This window comes from Nothobranchius furzeri, chromosome 9 (genome assembly GCF_043380555.1).
Source record: "Nothobranchius furzeri strain GRZ-AD chromosome 9, NfurGRZ-RIMD1, whole genome shotgun sequence".
Taxonomy (NCBI): domain Eukaryota; kingdom Metazoa; phylum Chordata; class Actinopteri; order Cyprinodontiformes; family Nothobranchiidae; genus Nothobranchius; species Nothobranchius furzeri.
Genome location: NC_091749.1, coordinates 32,411,881 through 32,426,829, shown reverse-complemented (window position 1 = coordinate 32,426,829; position 14,949 = coordinate 32,411,881). Strand labels below are relative to the sequence as shown.

Genomic DNA, 14,949 nt, shown 5'->3' with positions numbered 1-14,949 from the left:
ACTGAACTGATGTGAGAGTGGAAAGACAATGTGCTGTCCAGAATTACACCAAGGCTTTATAGCTGATCTGTACAGGTAACAGAAGTCTTGTCTCTTAGTACTGAAAACATTGATGCCTTCGCTATTGCAGATTTTGTGCCCATAAGAAGCACCTCAGTATAACTGTGTATAACTGGGTGTCGTCTGTGTAACAATGAAAATTTATCTTCCATTTACGAAATATGACACCCAAAGGGAGCAGATAAATGATCAACAGCAGGGGGACAAGGACAGAACCTTGAGGAACCCCAGCTACTACAGGATTGGGATGTGTCCAGCTGAATGAACTGAGTTCTGTCTGTAAAATATGACTTAAACCAGGTTAATGGAATGTGAGAAATACCTAGTGATATATACTGACACATACACAGAATAATAACTGATTTAAAAGCAGCCTATAAGAATTAAAAAAGATACTAAAAACAATTACAGAGTTTTAAATAATGTTGATAATTTGTGAAACCTTCAGTTGATTGGTTACAGTTCAAAGAAGGCCACTTTCTTCATCATGAGTTTGGATTATCATATTGTCCACATATTTTTCAGAATCTTAGATTGTTGTTTATAAACAGTCAATTTATCTTAAGAGTCCTGATTGGTCACTCATGAAATAAAATATTTCACATTTTATAATTAGAGTAGATTAAAGCTGTTGAGGCAGATGAAACATTAGTTGGAATTACTGTTCCTGAATCAGAAACCTAAAATAGGAATCAACTGTGGTCAAATGAATAAGAGAATAAAAAAAACTGCATTCCAAATAACTTCAAGGTAGTAATTAGAAATTCATAAGGTTTCATGACTTTATTTCTTTTTCATAAAAACGTTTCTCATCACAACCATTGACATATAAATATTTTCTAGATGATGATGCTGCGTTGTAGTTTTTAGTCCTTGAAATGTTTCTTCACATTTTACATTGAATTCCTGTGGTGAGAGCTCCCTGAGTGTAGTGTCAAATAAAGCAGTCAAGGGCTCTGGCAAGCCAGTTTGTTCCTCTGTATCCGTGTCTGATGAACCTGTATCTGTGCCACTGTTGTCCATGCTTGTCAGGACTGCAGCTTCTGGCTCCACTGCCTTTAGTTCCAGGATTTCATCATCTGTCAAGGCTAGGGAAAGGGTAATAAGACATAATAGGATGCAGTTTTCAGTTTTAATACATTTTATGTTTCTATCTTTTCCTTTATCTAAAGACACTAAATTATTACCAATTAATTAAGAAATAAAACATTCAATGTGCAACCACAAACCAGAACTTAGATTACACTTGTCATTCGTTACATGCCTCTTAGTGTGACACTGCTCCGCTGCTGGGAGCTGTCTGCCTAGCTCAGGGGTCGGCAACCTGTTCCCATCAAAGAGCCATTATTACCCGTTTCCCACAGTAAAGAAGACACTGGGAGCCACAGCAGCCGCGGCGTTGTGGGCGGGGCCTACCCTCAGACATCTGAAAGCTGCTTTAACCGATCACAACAGGTGACAGCAGCCAGTACCGTTCGCTCCTGTACGTCAAAGTTATCTTTCATAAGACCATAATCAATAAAACGATTTATATAAAGTGGATCCAGAAGTTGTAGCCCGTCTCTGCCTACAATATTTTGATCATTTTCACCCTGTTGGTGGTTTTACTGAGCAGGTGCCACTTTTGTCATACGTTTCTTTTTAAAACATGTTTAGACTGTTCAGAATACAAATCCGGGCTCTGTCACGTTTGATTGTTGTAATTAAACTTTGTAGGTGGGGAAGGTCAGAAAAGGATCCGATCATTTTGTTTTTCCCTCATTTACAGTGACGGAGATAACGGCACAGTGCGCCTGGCTCTGGTGTTAATCAAGTTTAATTTTATCTATTTTCACAAGAAAATAAACAAGCGCGTGTACACACACAGGTGCTCACATGGTGCTCTCAAAAGTATGGGCTTGGGCACGTTAAACACAGGTCTTAAGACTATGGTGGGCACTTGATGCACTGTGATGTATTATCATGTGATTCTTCAGTTAAACAATGTTGATTATATATTTCTTCATCAAGTTGATGCAGTGATGGCTTGATCTTGTTGTATTGTTGTTGTGTCCCTTTTTTTGTTCTTTTGCTTTTTTTTTGTCTTTTTCTGCAGGTCTAGAAGCAGACTCTCGTTCATTATTGTTTATTTTTGTGGACACCCCCCCTTCCCCACCTTTTGTCTTTTCCTTTCTCTTTCACCTCTGTCTCAGTGTCTGGTCGGAATTACAAAGCATTCAAAAACAATAACAATAAAGTTTTAAGTATCAGGCGTGACATTAAAAGCAGACGCTTTGATGCTCCACCTGAGAGTAAATCTGTAAGGCTTGTTACCAGCATTCAGACATCAATTCTGTTTGCTTCACAGCCAGACAGGACACGGTAAAAAAAAAAAAGTACTTCTGACTTTGCTTTAAAAAATAAAAGCATTTTCAAACTGCTCATATCAGACTTACTCCTGGAACAGTTTCAAAATGCTCTAAAAAGAATAATTTCTGTTTTCACAGGGTAATTCCACCTTAGAATTATTGTGAAAAATGTTTTATTCTTTCTGTTACTCACATGTATGTTTTGATGTGCATTGGTGTAAATTTGAATGACATCTCCAAGGCCCTTTAATTTATAAGTCTTGTATTGTTTTTTTACTTTGTCAAGTGTTCACTACATTTAAAACCCATAAAGAAAAAAGGCAATAGTTAACTTTAAAATTAGTACAGAGGTGGAGAATAAACTCAGCCATTGTGTCTTGTCTCATGCAGTCAGAGAGATTATTGAATGTTTGGGTGGATGTATTTTCCTCTGTGGTGGGTTACGATGTGCACCCACCACCCCAAACTCCGTGGGGCTTGGTGCTGCTGCTAATGTAAGCCCCCGTCCAGATGGGCATTTGTGGTCAGCGGGGGACCTGGCCACACGAGAGAGTACTTAGCCTTCACTTCCCTCCCCTCCTCATCCCCACTCCATCACACCGCCACACATCCAGGGCTTTGGCATACAGTTGTTTCACTGAGTTGGGTGTGAGACATTCCTGCTGTGTCCCCTTCCAACCACCTGTACCTCAATTTTATTCCACAATCTATACAACATCACTTGTGCTGGGCATGCTGAATGGCGTCCAAGGGATGGTCTGTGTATTCAACCTCTCCTAAGTTGCCGGTGCCCGTGTCTCAATTTGAAATACATGTAGATGATAATGTTTCCCGGCAGGGGCTGTGCTGACATCAATATTTATTATCTACTGTTAGTTATACTTATCTAGGTTATGGCTGTGATACTTGCTGTTGTGTACTGTGTTATATCATAGCTTGTTTTATTTTCTGTTTTTTTCTTTCAGTAGGTAATCCAATGGAATTTACTGTCTTGTGTCACAGTCCCTCTTCCCTTCTGTTTTTCCCCTCTTTTGAACGTCTCTTGTCTAAGTCTTAATATTTCCTATCAACCAATTATGTGTATTTATGTGATAACTGCAAATTTAAATTTTTCTATAAAATGATTGAATAAATAAAGATATTTTACAATTTCCATCAAGTGGAGCAATATTGCAAAGCCATAATGGTCCGCTTTAAAAAAAATCTGTTGGAGAGCCTATACCGCTCACTTCTGGTCGTTACACTTAAACAGGCGAGCTTTGAGTGTCTGACTCTGTCGACATTTCAAAAACTAGAGGTCAAAAAATCTCATTTTGAACACAAAAGTCTTGTGCAGAAAAAATGACGAGGAAGGAGATGGGGTGAGTTCCTTTTTTTAAGTATAAATTTTAAATATTAAGTTTTAAAAGTTGCTAACAAAGTAGTTCATCTCCAATTACATGTAATTGAGTAATCAAGTCTTGTAGCCTAGCCTAAGGCATTAGCTAGGTTATTTCTGATTGTAAAAATGTCTTTTTCCTATGTGTAAAGCTGGGCGGACATTGTGTGACTTTTTCACTCATAGCACTCAGCTTCAGGTCAAACTGTACGACTTCCTTGCAAGGCAGATCTCACGAGCCATGTGCTCACACTTTACGGCCCAGTTCTCGGAGGCGAAGGTGACCTGACTGCTCACATGGTACGTCTGGTAGCAACACGTCAGACCTAAAAATATGCTAAAATAGCTGTTTTTACACAACACGTCAGACTTTTTTGTCTTGTCTTACCTGTTGTCCTTCGGGAGTGCTGCAGGAGGACACACAGGGATTTATGGGGGTTGGATGAGGAAAACAAAATTAAAGTAAATCTGTGTTTTGTGATCAGTTTAATTTCACATGAACACAACAAACACACTTTCTTGACAATCTTTGTGAGTAAAAAAATGTGTAGAACTAAAAACGAACGTGTTACTAGAGAAATAGCGGGCGAGCGGTGTTGATGCATGATTGCGCATGCGCTGTGAGCGTATACTGTTGATCTAAAGTGGAGTTACCCTGTGGAAACAGCAACTTTCGATTTTAGAGCATTTTGAAATCGTTAAAAGAGTCGGTCAAATATGGGCAATTTCAAATTGCTGTGGTTTGATAGTGTTGATACAAAATGCAACTGCTCTTTGGAAATATTACTTTTGCTTTTAAGAGCATTCTGAAGTCATTGAAAGAGTAGTTAAAAAAAACAAAATTCACAGGGCTTTTACTTTGAAATCCAAAATAAGATTGCCTTGATATTGACAGGGCGCTAATAGTGAACAAGCCTAAATTATTTGCTATTATGTTCTTAAAATATCTGATAATTCACTCCAAGTTGAGTTTTATTTTGAAATCCGGTTTCCACATCCATTCCCGTAATAACTTGAATAGACGGGGAACAGAAAACAAACTGGAGGCTGGCTTGACTGCAAGTCTCCAACTGGAGGCTGGCTTGACACCAGTGACTGTCTGCACTTCATACAGCTGAGCCGACGGTGTAATCGGATCTCGTTTAGGTTTTGCGGGTCAATGCTGAACGATCGCTGTGACACCACTTGTCTTTGGAGATTAATGATGCGCCGTTTATTCTGACGAACATAAACACAAATGAACGCCATTAGCAGCTGCCCACTCCAATTACACAACATCTTTTGTGTAATTATTGCAACAAGACAGTTACCGCGGTTCACACACAAATCTACACACCACACCGACGTTTCCACTTTCACACACATTTAATTCTCAGAACTTATCAGCAGCGTAGTTCATCCTGCTGCTGCCGCCAGTCGGTTGGTTCTCCCCTGGCCGGCTCCTCGCTCCCGCGGTCGCACAAAAGCACATAAGTCATTACTTGAGTTTTAATGTTTAAAATCTGTTAGATTGTTACTGACTGCAGCTTCATTTAAGTTTCACTTCCTGTTCTGACTGAATGCTGCTGCAGGTAGGAAAACAGCTGGACGTTTCTGGATATGTTGGAGACATTTAGCCTCTCATCCCAGAGGCTTCTTCCAGACTTTGGTTGTGGTCAGAAACAAACACACTGGTTGTGCTGCAAGTCGTCTTCTTTTTTCTCCAAAACATGTTTTTGTCTAAATGAAGGTGATGTTATTGTTCATAGAATTAAAATTCATGTTGAAGTTAAGATTATTTCATCAAGTAGGACCTATGGTTAGCTAGCTCATGGAAAACATGTCATGTCTTGAAATAATCGGAAATGGATAGGAACCGGAATCGAAACGAGGAATTGGAATCAGAATTGTTCAAAATCAAACGATGCCCAACCCTAATGATCTCTCCCTTTGCTGTGATCACTCCGTGTGTGTCTCAAACTGGTTGTCATAACTTTCAACAGCTTATTGTGTATTCTTAATTTACTGTTTGAAATTTTGTCTTCTGTTCTTTTTAACAGTTTTGAAAGCCAATCTAGGGACAAATGCTGCAAATGAGCCATTGATAAAAACACTGCAACAAACACGGAGCTGTGGTTCTACAGTTTATGTTCTTGTATCTGACCCTGTTAAATAAACATAATGAACGAATGAAAGATTGGAGCCATGAACGAGTGGTCCAGATAATCCCAAACTAAAAGGATTATTAAACATACTTCCCTAATATAATTTATCACCTTTCATTTATTTTGAGCCACAGATCATACAAAATAGACAATATTTAAAAGTCATCTAAATTCATGGGCTAGATTTTATGCACACGTGGGAAAATACGCCCAAATATTACAAGAAACCAGAAAGTCACCATTTAACTTCATGCAATGATAAAAATTTTAGAACACGAGTCACTTTGGTAGTCCAGCTGTAAGAAGATACTACCGACTTAGAGTCCCAGGTCTTGATCTAAAAAGGAAAAGAGTGAAATTAAGGTCAAATTCATGTAATAAGACGTTTTATAAATGTTACTGAAAATATTTTTAAAGGTGTTGAACACTTGTTTATTCTATACATTTGCGGTGGTCTCTGGTAGGAATGAATGCCTTGCACGTCATACTCGAGAGATTGGGGGGCAGAAGTGGATCAGCATGGACAAATCTGCTGCAGCAGACAGCGGGCTTTGAAGTCTTACTTACTGATATTTGGACATCTTGCCTCGGATTGGATGACAGCAAGGCGACTCCACCACTGACTCCATTTGCTCTGTGACACGGATGTTTGTTTTATCTCCACAAATACCACAAGCCTGAAGGAGCTTCTGCTGTGTGGTGGAGTTGTTAATGCTAACAGTTAGCTTTTGCTAGCCAAAACGTTCAATGCTAGACGCTAAAACAACAGCCTTCCCCGTCACGAGCCAAGATGGGCGAGTCCAAGCGAGTGCTGGATGTAGATCTGTCAGGCTTTTCAAATCCTACAGTTTCACTGTCTATTTTCAGTCAGAAGCTAATGCAGGTGCAGGAGACTATTTTCATGTTCAGCCTGCATAAAAACCTCAGAGTGACTGATTATAATCAGAAATAATCATTAAAAAATAGGTTTTTAGTGTTCCACACCTTTAAAGAGCAAGTCAACCCCTACCAGAGACTAACTCCACTCCCACTTCATGTTTCAAAAATGCAACAAATGCTGTGGCAGACCGAGAAGGCGGAGCTGCTAACAAATACACACACACAGGCTCACGACAGCATTGTGACATCATAATGTACCAGTTTACATCATAGCATACCTCTTAGCCAATAGCAGTGGCAGGTTTAAATTAAAATACAGTGCAGAGTTTTTACCTGACAACGGCACAGCACTGCCAGTTTTAGGCAGAATATTTAAATTTTAACTAAGATGCACTGAAGTGCCAAATTATTGACGACACGTGTCTGCAGCACGATTAGACACTCGTTTATTTAGTTTATCAGCAAAAAAAAATGTTTATTTGGGGGTGACTTGCTCTTTAAAAGTAAAAACAAAATGGAACCCATTACCCAGGATAGGGAGGAGGTGGGGCATCATGTGGTCCATTTCCTGAGATGGCCTGTTCATATGAGGGGAGACCAAGAGGATCTCCTTCCCCAGGAGGGTGTGGGGGGTCTGGATCTCTGGTGACATCGTCCAACCTCCGCATTATTAGAGAGGCGTTGCTCCTCCTGGGACGTGCCTGACTCTGACGAGAGCTGAGAGGGGAGTGGAAGAGTTAACATTAGAAAATGGGCGAGTACAACGTGGAAAAGTAAACGTCCCCATTGCTCCGGATGAAAATAAGCAGGTATAATATGGTTCCTCAGTGCTGTGTTTACTGTAAATTAGCAACTGGAAGAACTGACATAATAAGAAAACTTATTTTAAAGCATGCGAGTCAGATGCTGGGAAACATTTATAAACAGAACATGGGCAAAATTCAGGAAAAAGGGAAGTATGTTTATAAAGATGTCACAAGTAAAAATATATATTTATATATAACTTGCTATATTTTGGGCAAAAAATTGATTTATAGCTTAATCTGAAAAAGTTTCTAAAAGACTAGGAAAGTATGTTTTATAGGACCAAAAACAGAACGCCATCCATCCATTTTTGTCCACTTATCCGGGGTCGGGTCACGGGGGCAGCAGCCTAAGCAGCGAGGCCCAGACTTTCCTCTCCCCAGCCACTTGGGCCAGCTCCTCCAGGGGAATCCTAAGGCGTTCCCTGGATAACCGAGAGACATAGTCCCTCAAGCGTGTCCTGGGTCTTCCTTTAAGTCTTTTCTCGGTTGGACGTGCCCAGAAAATTACCTCACCAGGGAGGCATCCAGGAGGCACCCTAACCATGCTCAAGCCACCTCAACTTGATGTGGAGGAGCAGTGGATCTACTCCAAGCCCCTCCCAGATGACCGAGCTTCAAAGAGAGCCATTCCCTATTAATAGTCAAATCACTAATCCCAGATACAATAAACAAATATTTTGAATTATTTAAAAGCTTGAATGAAATAATCTTTGCTATTTCTGTAGGCTGTAAAAGTTATTTCACTTCCAGGTTTAAACTAAGATTATCCAAACATAGAAAATCCCACCTCCTCCTGTTTTGTCAAGGTTTGAGGTTAGAATGAAAAGCCACTTGATACCACACTTCATGTGTTTTTTTGCTGTTTTAAAACAAATTTTATGGACAACTTAAGAGTTTCAGAGCAGCAGATTCAGCTCTGCAGGAAGCTACTTTTCATTTCATTTGCAGACATTCTTTCCATCTTTTATTAAATGTGTGAAATTTTTCCAATAAAGTTTAGAAAAGAAACTAAATCTTTGAGAGATTCAAATGAATACCAATCACACATGAATAAGTTATCTCTTACTTACCCTGAACGGCTTAAGTTTCCTTTGAGTCTGCTGCTACAGTAATACCAGATCAAGATGCTAACTATACCAACAGCCACTGCAGATGAAATCAGTCCCACCAAGAGCGCCGTCACATCGATTCGAGACGGGTTGTTTGAGTGATCTGTTGACGAGCGAAATCCTTTATTTAAAATTAGACCAGCAGAAAAGCCATCTAAACATCCTCACACCTGTTATTAAATCTTGATGTTAAAAAAATGTGTAGCTCTATAATCTTGGGAAGGATTGACCAATGATGAAACAGATATGATACTGATCACATCAAAACACGGCTAGGTCATTGTTAAAGGTACAAAGCAAAAGAGAAATCTTAGCTACTTCTTAAAAGGTAGATAAATGAGCAAACTAAATTTAAACGAAAGCACAAATCAAAAGCCCAACCCCCTTTTTTCAGGCCCCACCACTAATTCACACCCACATACTATAGAAGATGCAACAGACACTGTCAAACACCTCTTCTGCTATAATTCCAAACGTAACACACCCAAGTAAAGCTTTTTTCAACTTCTCCCGTCTGCGTTGGGACGGAGACACGCAACGCCATCATGCATCGGCACGAGAGCTCTCCATCTGGCTCATAGAGGGTGGTGGGAGACATGCCCCAATTTTTTAACTATCCGCAAGCTCATGATTGGTCAGGACATTCATGATAAATGGATGCAGTTTTTCTAAGATTGTACACTTCAAACATACTTTTTTTTTGGTTGTCATTTGTATGTGAAGAACATTTCATGCAATATGGCAAAAAATCCTCCAGAAAAACATCATCGACCCCACCTTTAATTCATACATAGAATATCTCTACGTTAAAGTTGATTTTGAAAGCACCATTTAATTTCACTTCCAAATGCTGCTTGAATTATTTTAGTTCACAATAAACTCACGATATGGAGGTCTGTCTCACGTAGAGAAAGAGAGATCCTTGTGATAAAATACCAAAGAATGTCTGTGGTATTTTCTTACACTAGTAAAAATAAGTGGAGAGTCATGTGACCTGGCCTTTAAGTACCACCACAGCTGCTATTCCTGTGGTAACAGATCTTTGTAAACAACATACTCTGTTATGTATCAGGGTTGTGCTTTATCAGATTAAATAACATGTATTTTTGTTTTCTAAATATTTGATCAATAATTATATTTAGCATTTCTCTTACCTTGTGTATATTTCTTCCAAAACTGATCCTGCAACAGAAAAAAAACCAACAATCCTCAGGAAGCTGAGCTGTGATGAGAAGCTGTGGTTAGAAATCATGACTTTACCGTCTGGGGGATGTTTTCAAAGACCTCTCTCGCTTCTTCATAGTTACAAACTTCTTCATAACACTCCCTCTCTAGATTCCCAGGAGTGAACATCTCGAAGTCAAAACGATTGAACAGCAGGTGGCGACCCAGGAACTCGTTTGCGTTCCCATCATCGACAAAAACTGACGCACAAACACGCATTTTTAATTAAACATGCCATTTTGAACTTGTGAGGAGAATGAGTGGGACAGAAAAATTCCCGCTCACCTTTTTGGTCTTGTGATCCTTCATTTTCGGAGAGTAACTTCCTCGTACAGGCCAGATGTCCGCCGCTCAGTAGTTGAAGGAGAACGAACAAACCAAACAACATGATAACGCACCTGTGCGTCAGCCGTGTAGAACACACGGTGCTCCAAAGGCCCTTCAATCCACCTGTCTGAACACCTTTACATCTAAACAGGAATTATATCATTCTACATTACCCACTGACGCATAATGGGCAGAGTTCAACAGCAGGAAGAGAAGAGTTAGGTAGTTATCAAAAGGGAGCGGCAGGTAGGCTACGTTTGTCCCAGACCACGTTGACCAGGGGAAACTGGAAATTTCCAGCTTTAGTTCCCGTTAATTAGCCTCGTCGCTGAAGGCAAAACACTCTGGTTTAAAACCGAAACCTGGTTACTAAACCAGCCCCAGAAACTTTAACGAAACTCGTGTTTACAGATCAGTCGATACAGCTCGATAGCTCCGCCTCACTACACCTGCAAGAAGACTCGACCAATCGAGTGCCTTAACCTCGATCCCTTCCCCAGAGTTGATTTAGGAAACAAAAATGTATGGCAGCTCTAATCACAACAGAGTCAATATTCTTCGTTCTTTTGGTATTAAACAATATAATTAGGCTACATATGACTTGTGACTCAGAAGCATAACACCTGAGTTTTTGCTTCCTTTGGAGAAATTATTCTCATTCACAAAATAATTTGAGCCCTAGTTACTTGAAATAATTCAGGGGCACCTAAACAGGACTGCCAACATTTGCGAAAATCTCGGAGTAAGAATCATTTTTTTAATTCTATTTTTTTAGAGGGGGCATGAACGGGGTAACAAAAGGGCATCACAAATGTGGCCTAGAGGGGGATATTTTTATTTTTAGAGCTTAGAGGAACACTACAGCTCCACATTTGAAAGTTTTACAAAAATGTTGGTAACAAATATTAAAGGGGTAGTTTAGATCTGTGCTATAAAATTTCTTACACGCTATAAATTGCTCTTTGAACAACCTTAGTTGGTACAACACAGCTGTCTGAGTATGCATCTACTAGCTACTTTAAGTGAAACCAGTTACAAAGTGTTTTGAAGGTTGAATATGGGACAATTTAATGAAAAGCTATAATTAAAAAAAACTCCATACGGAGTTTAGAGGTGTGCAGAATGAAGGTTCAGTATTTCTTTTTAAAGCTATATTTTAATTAAAAGCAATTAAACATTTATTTTGATAGGCACGACACTGGATTTATGTTGACACCTACCAGCCAATAGAGGGCACCATTGCGGGATGCTAAACAGTCAGTCCACTCGGGACAGCAAGGCTGGCCCTGTGGATAATGGTGGACTTGGCAAGTCAAGCAGCTGCTTCTGAGCCCAGAAGATGTCATTATCCTTCTCAGAGGAGAAGCAGCCATAAAAGACCTAAAACCAGAGTTTAGGTGGACCCAAATAAAAAAAATTCACATGACAACGAACCTGGTATCTCCATGGCCGGGGAACCTTGTTCTATTGTTGCAACTACAACCTCTACACACTAGATGTCGCTTGGGTCGTCATGTTCAACCTTTACCTGTCTGAACCCTCCCACATTTCTAATGGAACTATTTTAATTTACTATTATTTTTTCCCAGTTTCTTCATAATCCAGATGTGGTGGTGAGTCTGACCCTGTCCTGGAGGGTTCACCCGATATAGGACAGCGGGAGGATTAAAAAAAAACCTCAATTCTCTAAATTTCCACAGCAGATCCTTGTAGAACATTTCATAACTGGTGCGGTTGTTGTGACCAGCTGTTAGCTTGTCTGATCCAACAGAACTAATTTGTTTTGTTCAAAGGGCACCAAATACAATATTAGTCAATCATAAATAACCCACACAACCACACTTCAAGGGACTATCGCTTTTAATGGGACAGCTTCTTGGTGAAAGTGATCACTTCTTGGTTGCTTAAACCACTTATAAAACAAGAAGGGTTGAGTTGATTGGTTGGACTGTTGTTTTTGACAATAAGGTCATCATTTAAACACAAAATTAATACACGTTATGATTGTTTATCATCTAGCCACTATAAGTTTACAAATGCATGGAATCAGTGTCAAATCTAGCATGAGACATTTTGACAGCACATAGTATGTCGCTCCAAGACTTTTAATGTTACACATAACTTGTTTAACAGACACAGACTTTAACACCCTAAAGCTTCCACTGATCTTGAAATTTGAGCTGCACTTGGACTTAAAGAGCCATCTTACTTTGTGACCCTTTAAAATGATAATTGCATTAGCTCTCACCTGAACATCTTAACGGCTTTATGTCCTTTTCATGTTTATGACGTTGTAACACAACGCTATCGTTTGGGGATCTCTGCATCAAGTCTCATAAAAGCACTTTAGCGTCGTTTACTTCTCGGTGGCTCTGGAGCTATGTAGGGAAAAGTGCTCCAGAGTTACACTACAGGTTATATGCACCTAAACGTTAGAGAGGAAACTGTAAAACATGCAAGGATACAGAGCAAATGGAACAAATAATATTTTCTGTTTGGATTGGATTGCCAATCATGTTAACATGCAGAGCTCACATGGCTGGATTTGAACCTGAAACTTTCTGGAAGAAGGTTTATACAAATATGCTGAGATGAAAATCTACATTTAGGTGGTCAAATATTTTGTAACTGCAACACGTACCGTAATACTCATATCAGAGCGATTGGTCTTTGGTGGAAAATTCAGTCTGACTATGAAAAGTGTTGAATTAGGTTTTTTTAGCAGCAAGATTTATTTAATTACATTTTAAGGACAAAAATTGCCAAATGAATTTGGACTCATGTAAAAACTTGCATATTTTATCATTATAACCATAATTTCTGCACCAAAACAAGAAGATCTGCTGTTGATCTGATCACATCAGATTTGTTGGATCAGGATTGATGTTGTTTTAAAATGAATGAAAATATTTATCTTTACATCTTGATTTTGTTAATGAGCACATACATATTTACATTATGAGTATTTTTTTAATATGATAGTACAAAAAATAGCAATACACATAAATGTGTTCTATTCTTTCACAAAGTAGATACTGCAATCCTCAAACTATAAATATTCTATTTAGCATGAAATTGAATAAAAATATGTCATGTATTTTTTTAGACCATAAAAATAAGATTAAAAAAACAATAATACGATACAATAATTAATTTTCATGGTTTGGACTTATGCTGGTTTAGGAAAATATTAATTTTTAATATATGAAAATTATATAGCTTGATTTTCTCTTTAGCTTTTACTAGATAACCACAACAAAACAGTGTGTCTGAGTCATCTGCCATCACCTCTAAACTGTGGCTTAAAAAACAAGTTGGACATTTTAAGGAGAAGCAGAGAATGTTTTTTTCAGCAGAATAGACTGAAAGTGGAACTTTAGCTCTGGTCTGATTGTTCTTCTATCTGCTCGGTGCGCCACCTTGCAGGTGGCTGTGATGAGGCTGTGCTCCTGAGAATGTGTTGTGTGATTCACATCTCCTGATAAGAGTTAGAGATGCTGCTCTCTGTGCACAGATGTGAGCAGTGAGGCTCAGCAGACCTATTAAAAAAAGAACAGAGTGAAGCTATGATTGCTACACCTCTATGTTAGTCTGAGTGGAGCCCATTGATGTTAGAGCTGAAAGGATCAAATCAGAATTAAAAATGTCCAGAAATACGAGTCCAATGCATACGCAAATAAATTGGTGTAATTCTCACTGTCGTAAATGAGCACTGAGGATTAGGAAGGAAGATCTGCAGAGTGCAATGTCAGTAAACTGGTGAGTTCAGAAAAAAAAATCACTTTTACTCCAGATTCCCAGACCATAAATCATCCCAATCCTTAGAGTGCCCCCTGAAAACAGATTACTGTGCTTTAAAGGTAATTATCCAGGTTTGACTGTATATGTTGTATATTTTCTGAGCTCCCAGAGCTTTGTTTAAAAGTGATCTTTGTTTAAAAGTGCTTCTAAGTCCATCGGTACCAGCGTGCTCTCCATAATTAATGCTTCTCTGGTTTCTGGTCAGGTCCCTGCTTACTTTAAGAACGCTGTAATCCACCCGCTTCTTAAAAAACTGAGTCTTGACCCCTCTCTCCATAGCAGCTTCAGACCCATCCCTAAACTTCTGTTCATCTCCAAGATCTTGGAAAAGGCTGTGGCTAAACAACTCACAGCTGCTCTTGATGAACAGAACATCTATGATAGCTTCCAGTCAGGTTTTCGTAGAGCTCATTCTACTGAAACAGCTCTTCTTAGGGTCTCTAATAACCTTCTGACCAGTGATGCAGGGACTGTTCTGTTCTGGTCCTGCTGGACCTGACTGCAGCCTTTGACACTGTTAACCATCACCTGATACTGGAGAGGCTGAGAGACTGGGTAGGCCTATCAGGAACTGCTCTGGAGTGGTTCTCCTCATATCTTTCTGAGTGCTCCTTTTCTGTAGCCGTCTCCAAGTTTAGGTCCTCCACCACCTCTCTTACCCATGGTGTCCCACAAGGTTCTGTGCTGGGGCCTCTGCTCTTCCTCCTCTATCTGCTTCCTCTTCAGCACATCCTGAGCTCCTTCAAAGGAATCTCCTACCATCTTTATGCAGATGACGTCCAACTGTACATCTCCTTTAAGCTCCATGAGATGTCTAAGCTGCAGCTGTTACACACTTGCTTAGACTCTGTCAAAACCTGGATGGCTGGGAGC

The 14,949-nt window shown here is 39.4% G+C and overlaps 1 protein-coding gene across 1 annotated transcript; it reads right to left on the bottom strand.

Moving 5' to 3' along the window:
* Positions 1 to 6,030: 6,030 nt before the first annotated feature.
* prrg4 (proline rich Gla (G-carboxyglutamic acid) 4 (transmembrane)) lies at positions 6,031 to 10,725 on the bottom strand. The gene is made up of 6 exons (XM_015941343.3): positions 10,234 to 10,725; positions 9,985 to 10,148; positions 9,879 to 9,906; positions 8,686 to 8,827; positions 7,338 to 7,526; positions 6,031 to 6,267 (listed from the first exon to the last, which is right to left on the bottom strand). The coding sequence occupies exons 1-6, from the start codon at positions 10,334 to 10,336 to the stop codon at positions 6,240 to 6,242; spliced, it is 654 nt and encodes a 217-aa protein (XP_015796829.3). The 5' UTR covers positions 10,337 to 10,725; the 3' UTR covers positions 6,031 to 6,239.
* Between the last annotated feature and the right edge of the window lie 4,224 nt (positions 10,726 to 14,949).

What these genes read in the sequence shown, in the direction of transcription:
- prrg4 (XM_015941343.3), bottom strand. Translation starts at nt 10,336, where the DNA reads ATGTTGTTTGGTTTGTTCGTTCTCCTTCAACTACTGAGCGGCGGACAT. An exon ending in TTGAAAACATCCCCCAGACG is followed by an intron (nt 9,907 to 9,984) that starts GTAAAGTCATGA and finishes TTTCTGTTGCAG; the next exon opens with GATCAGTTTTGGAAGAAATA. An exon ending in CCACCTCCTCCCTATCCTGG is followed by an intron (nt 6,268 to 7,337) that starts GTAATGGGTTCC and finishes TTTCCTTTTTAG; the next exon opens with ATCAAGACCTGGGACTCTAA.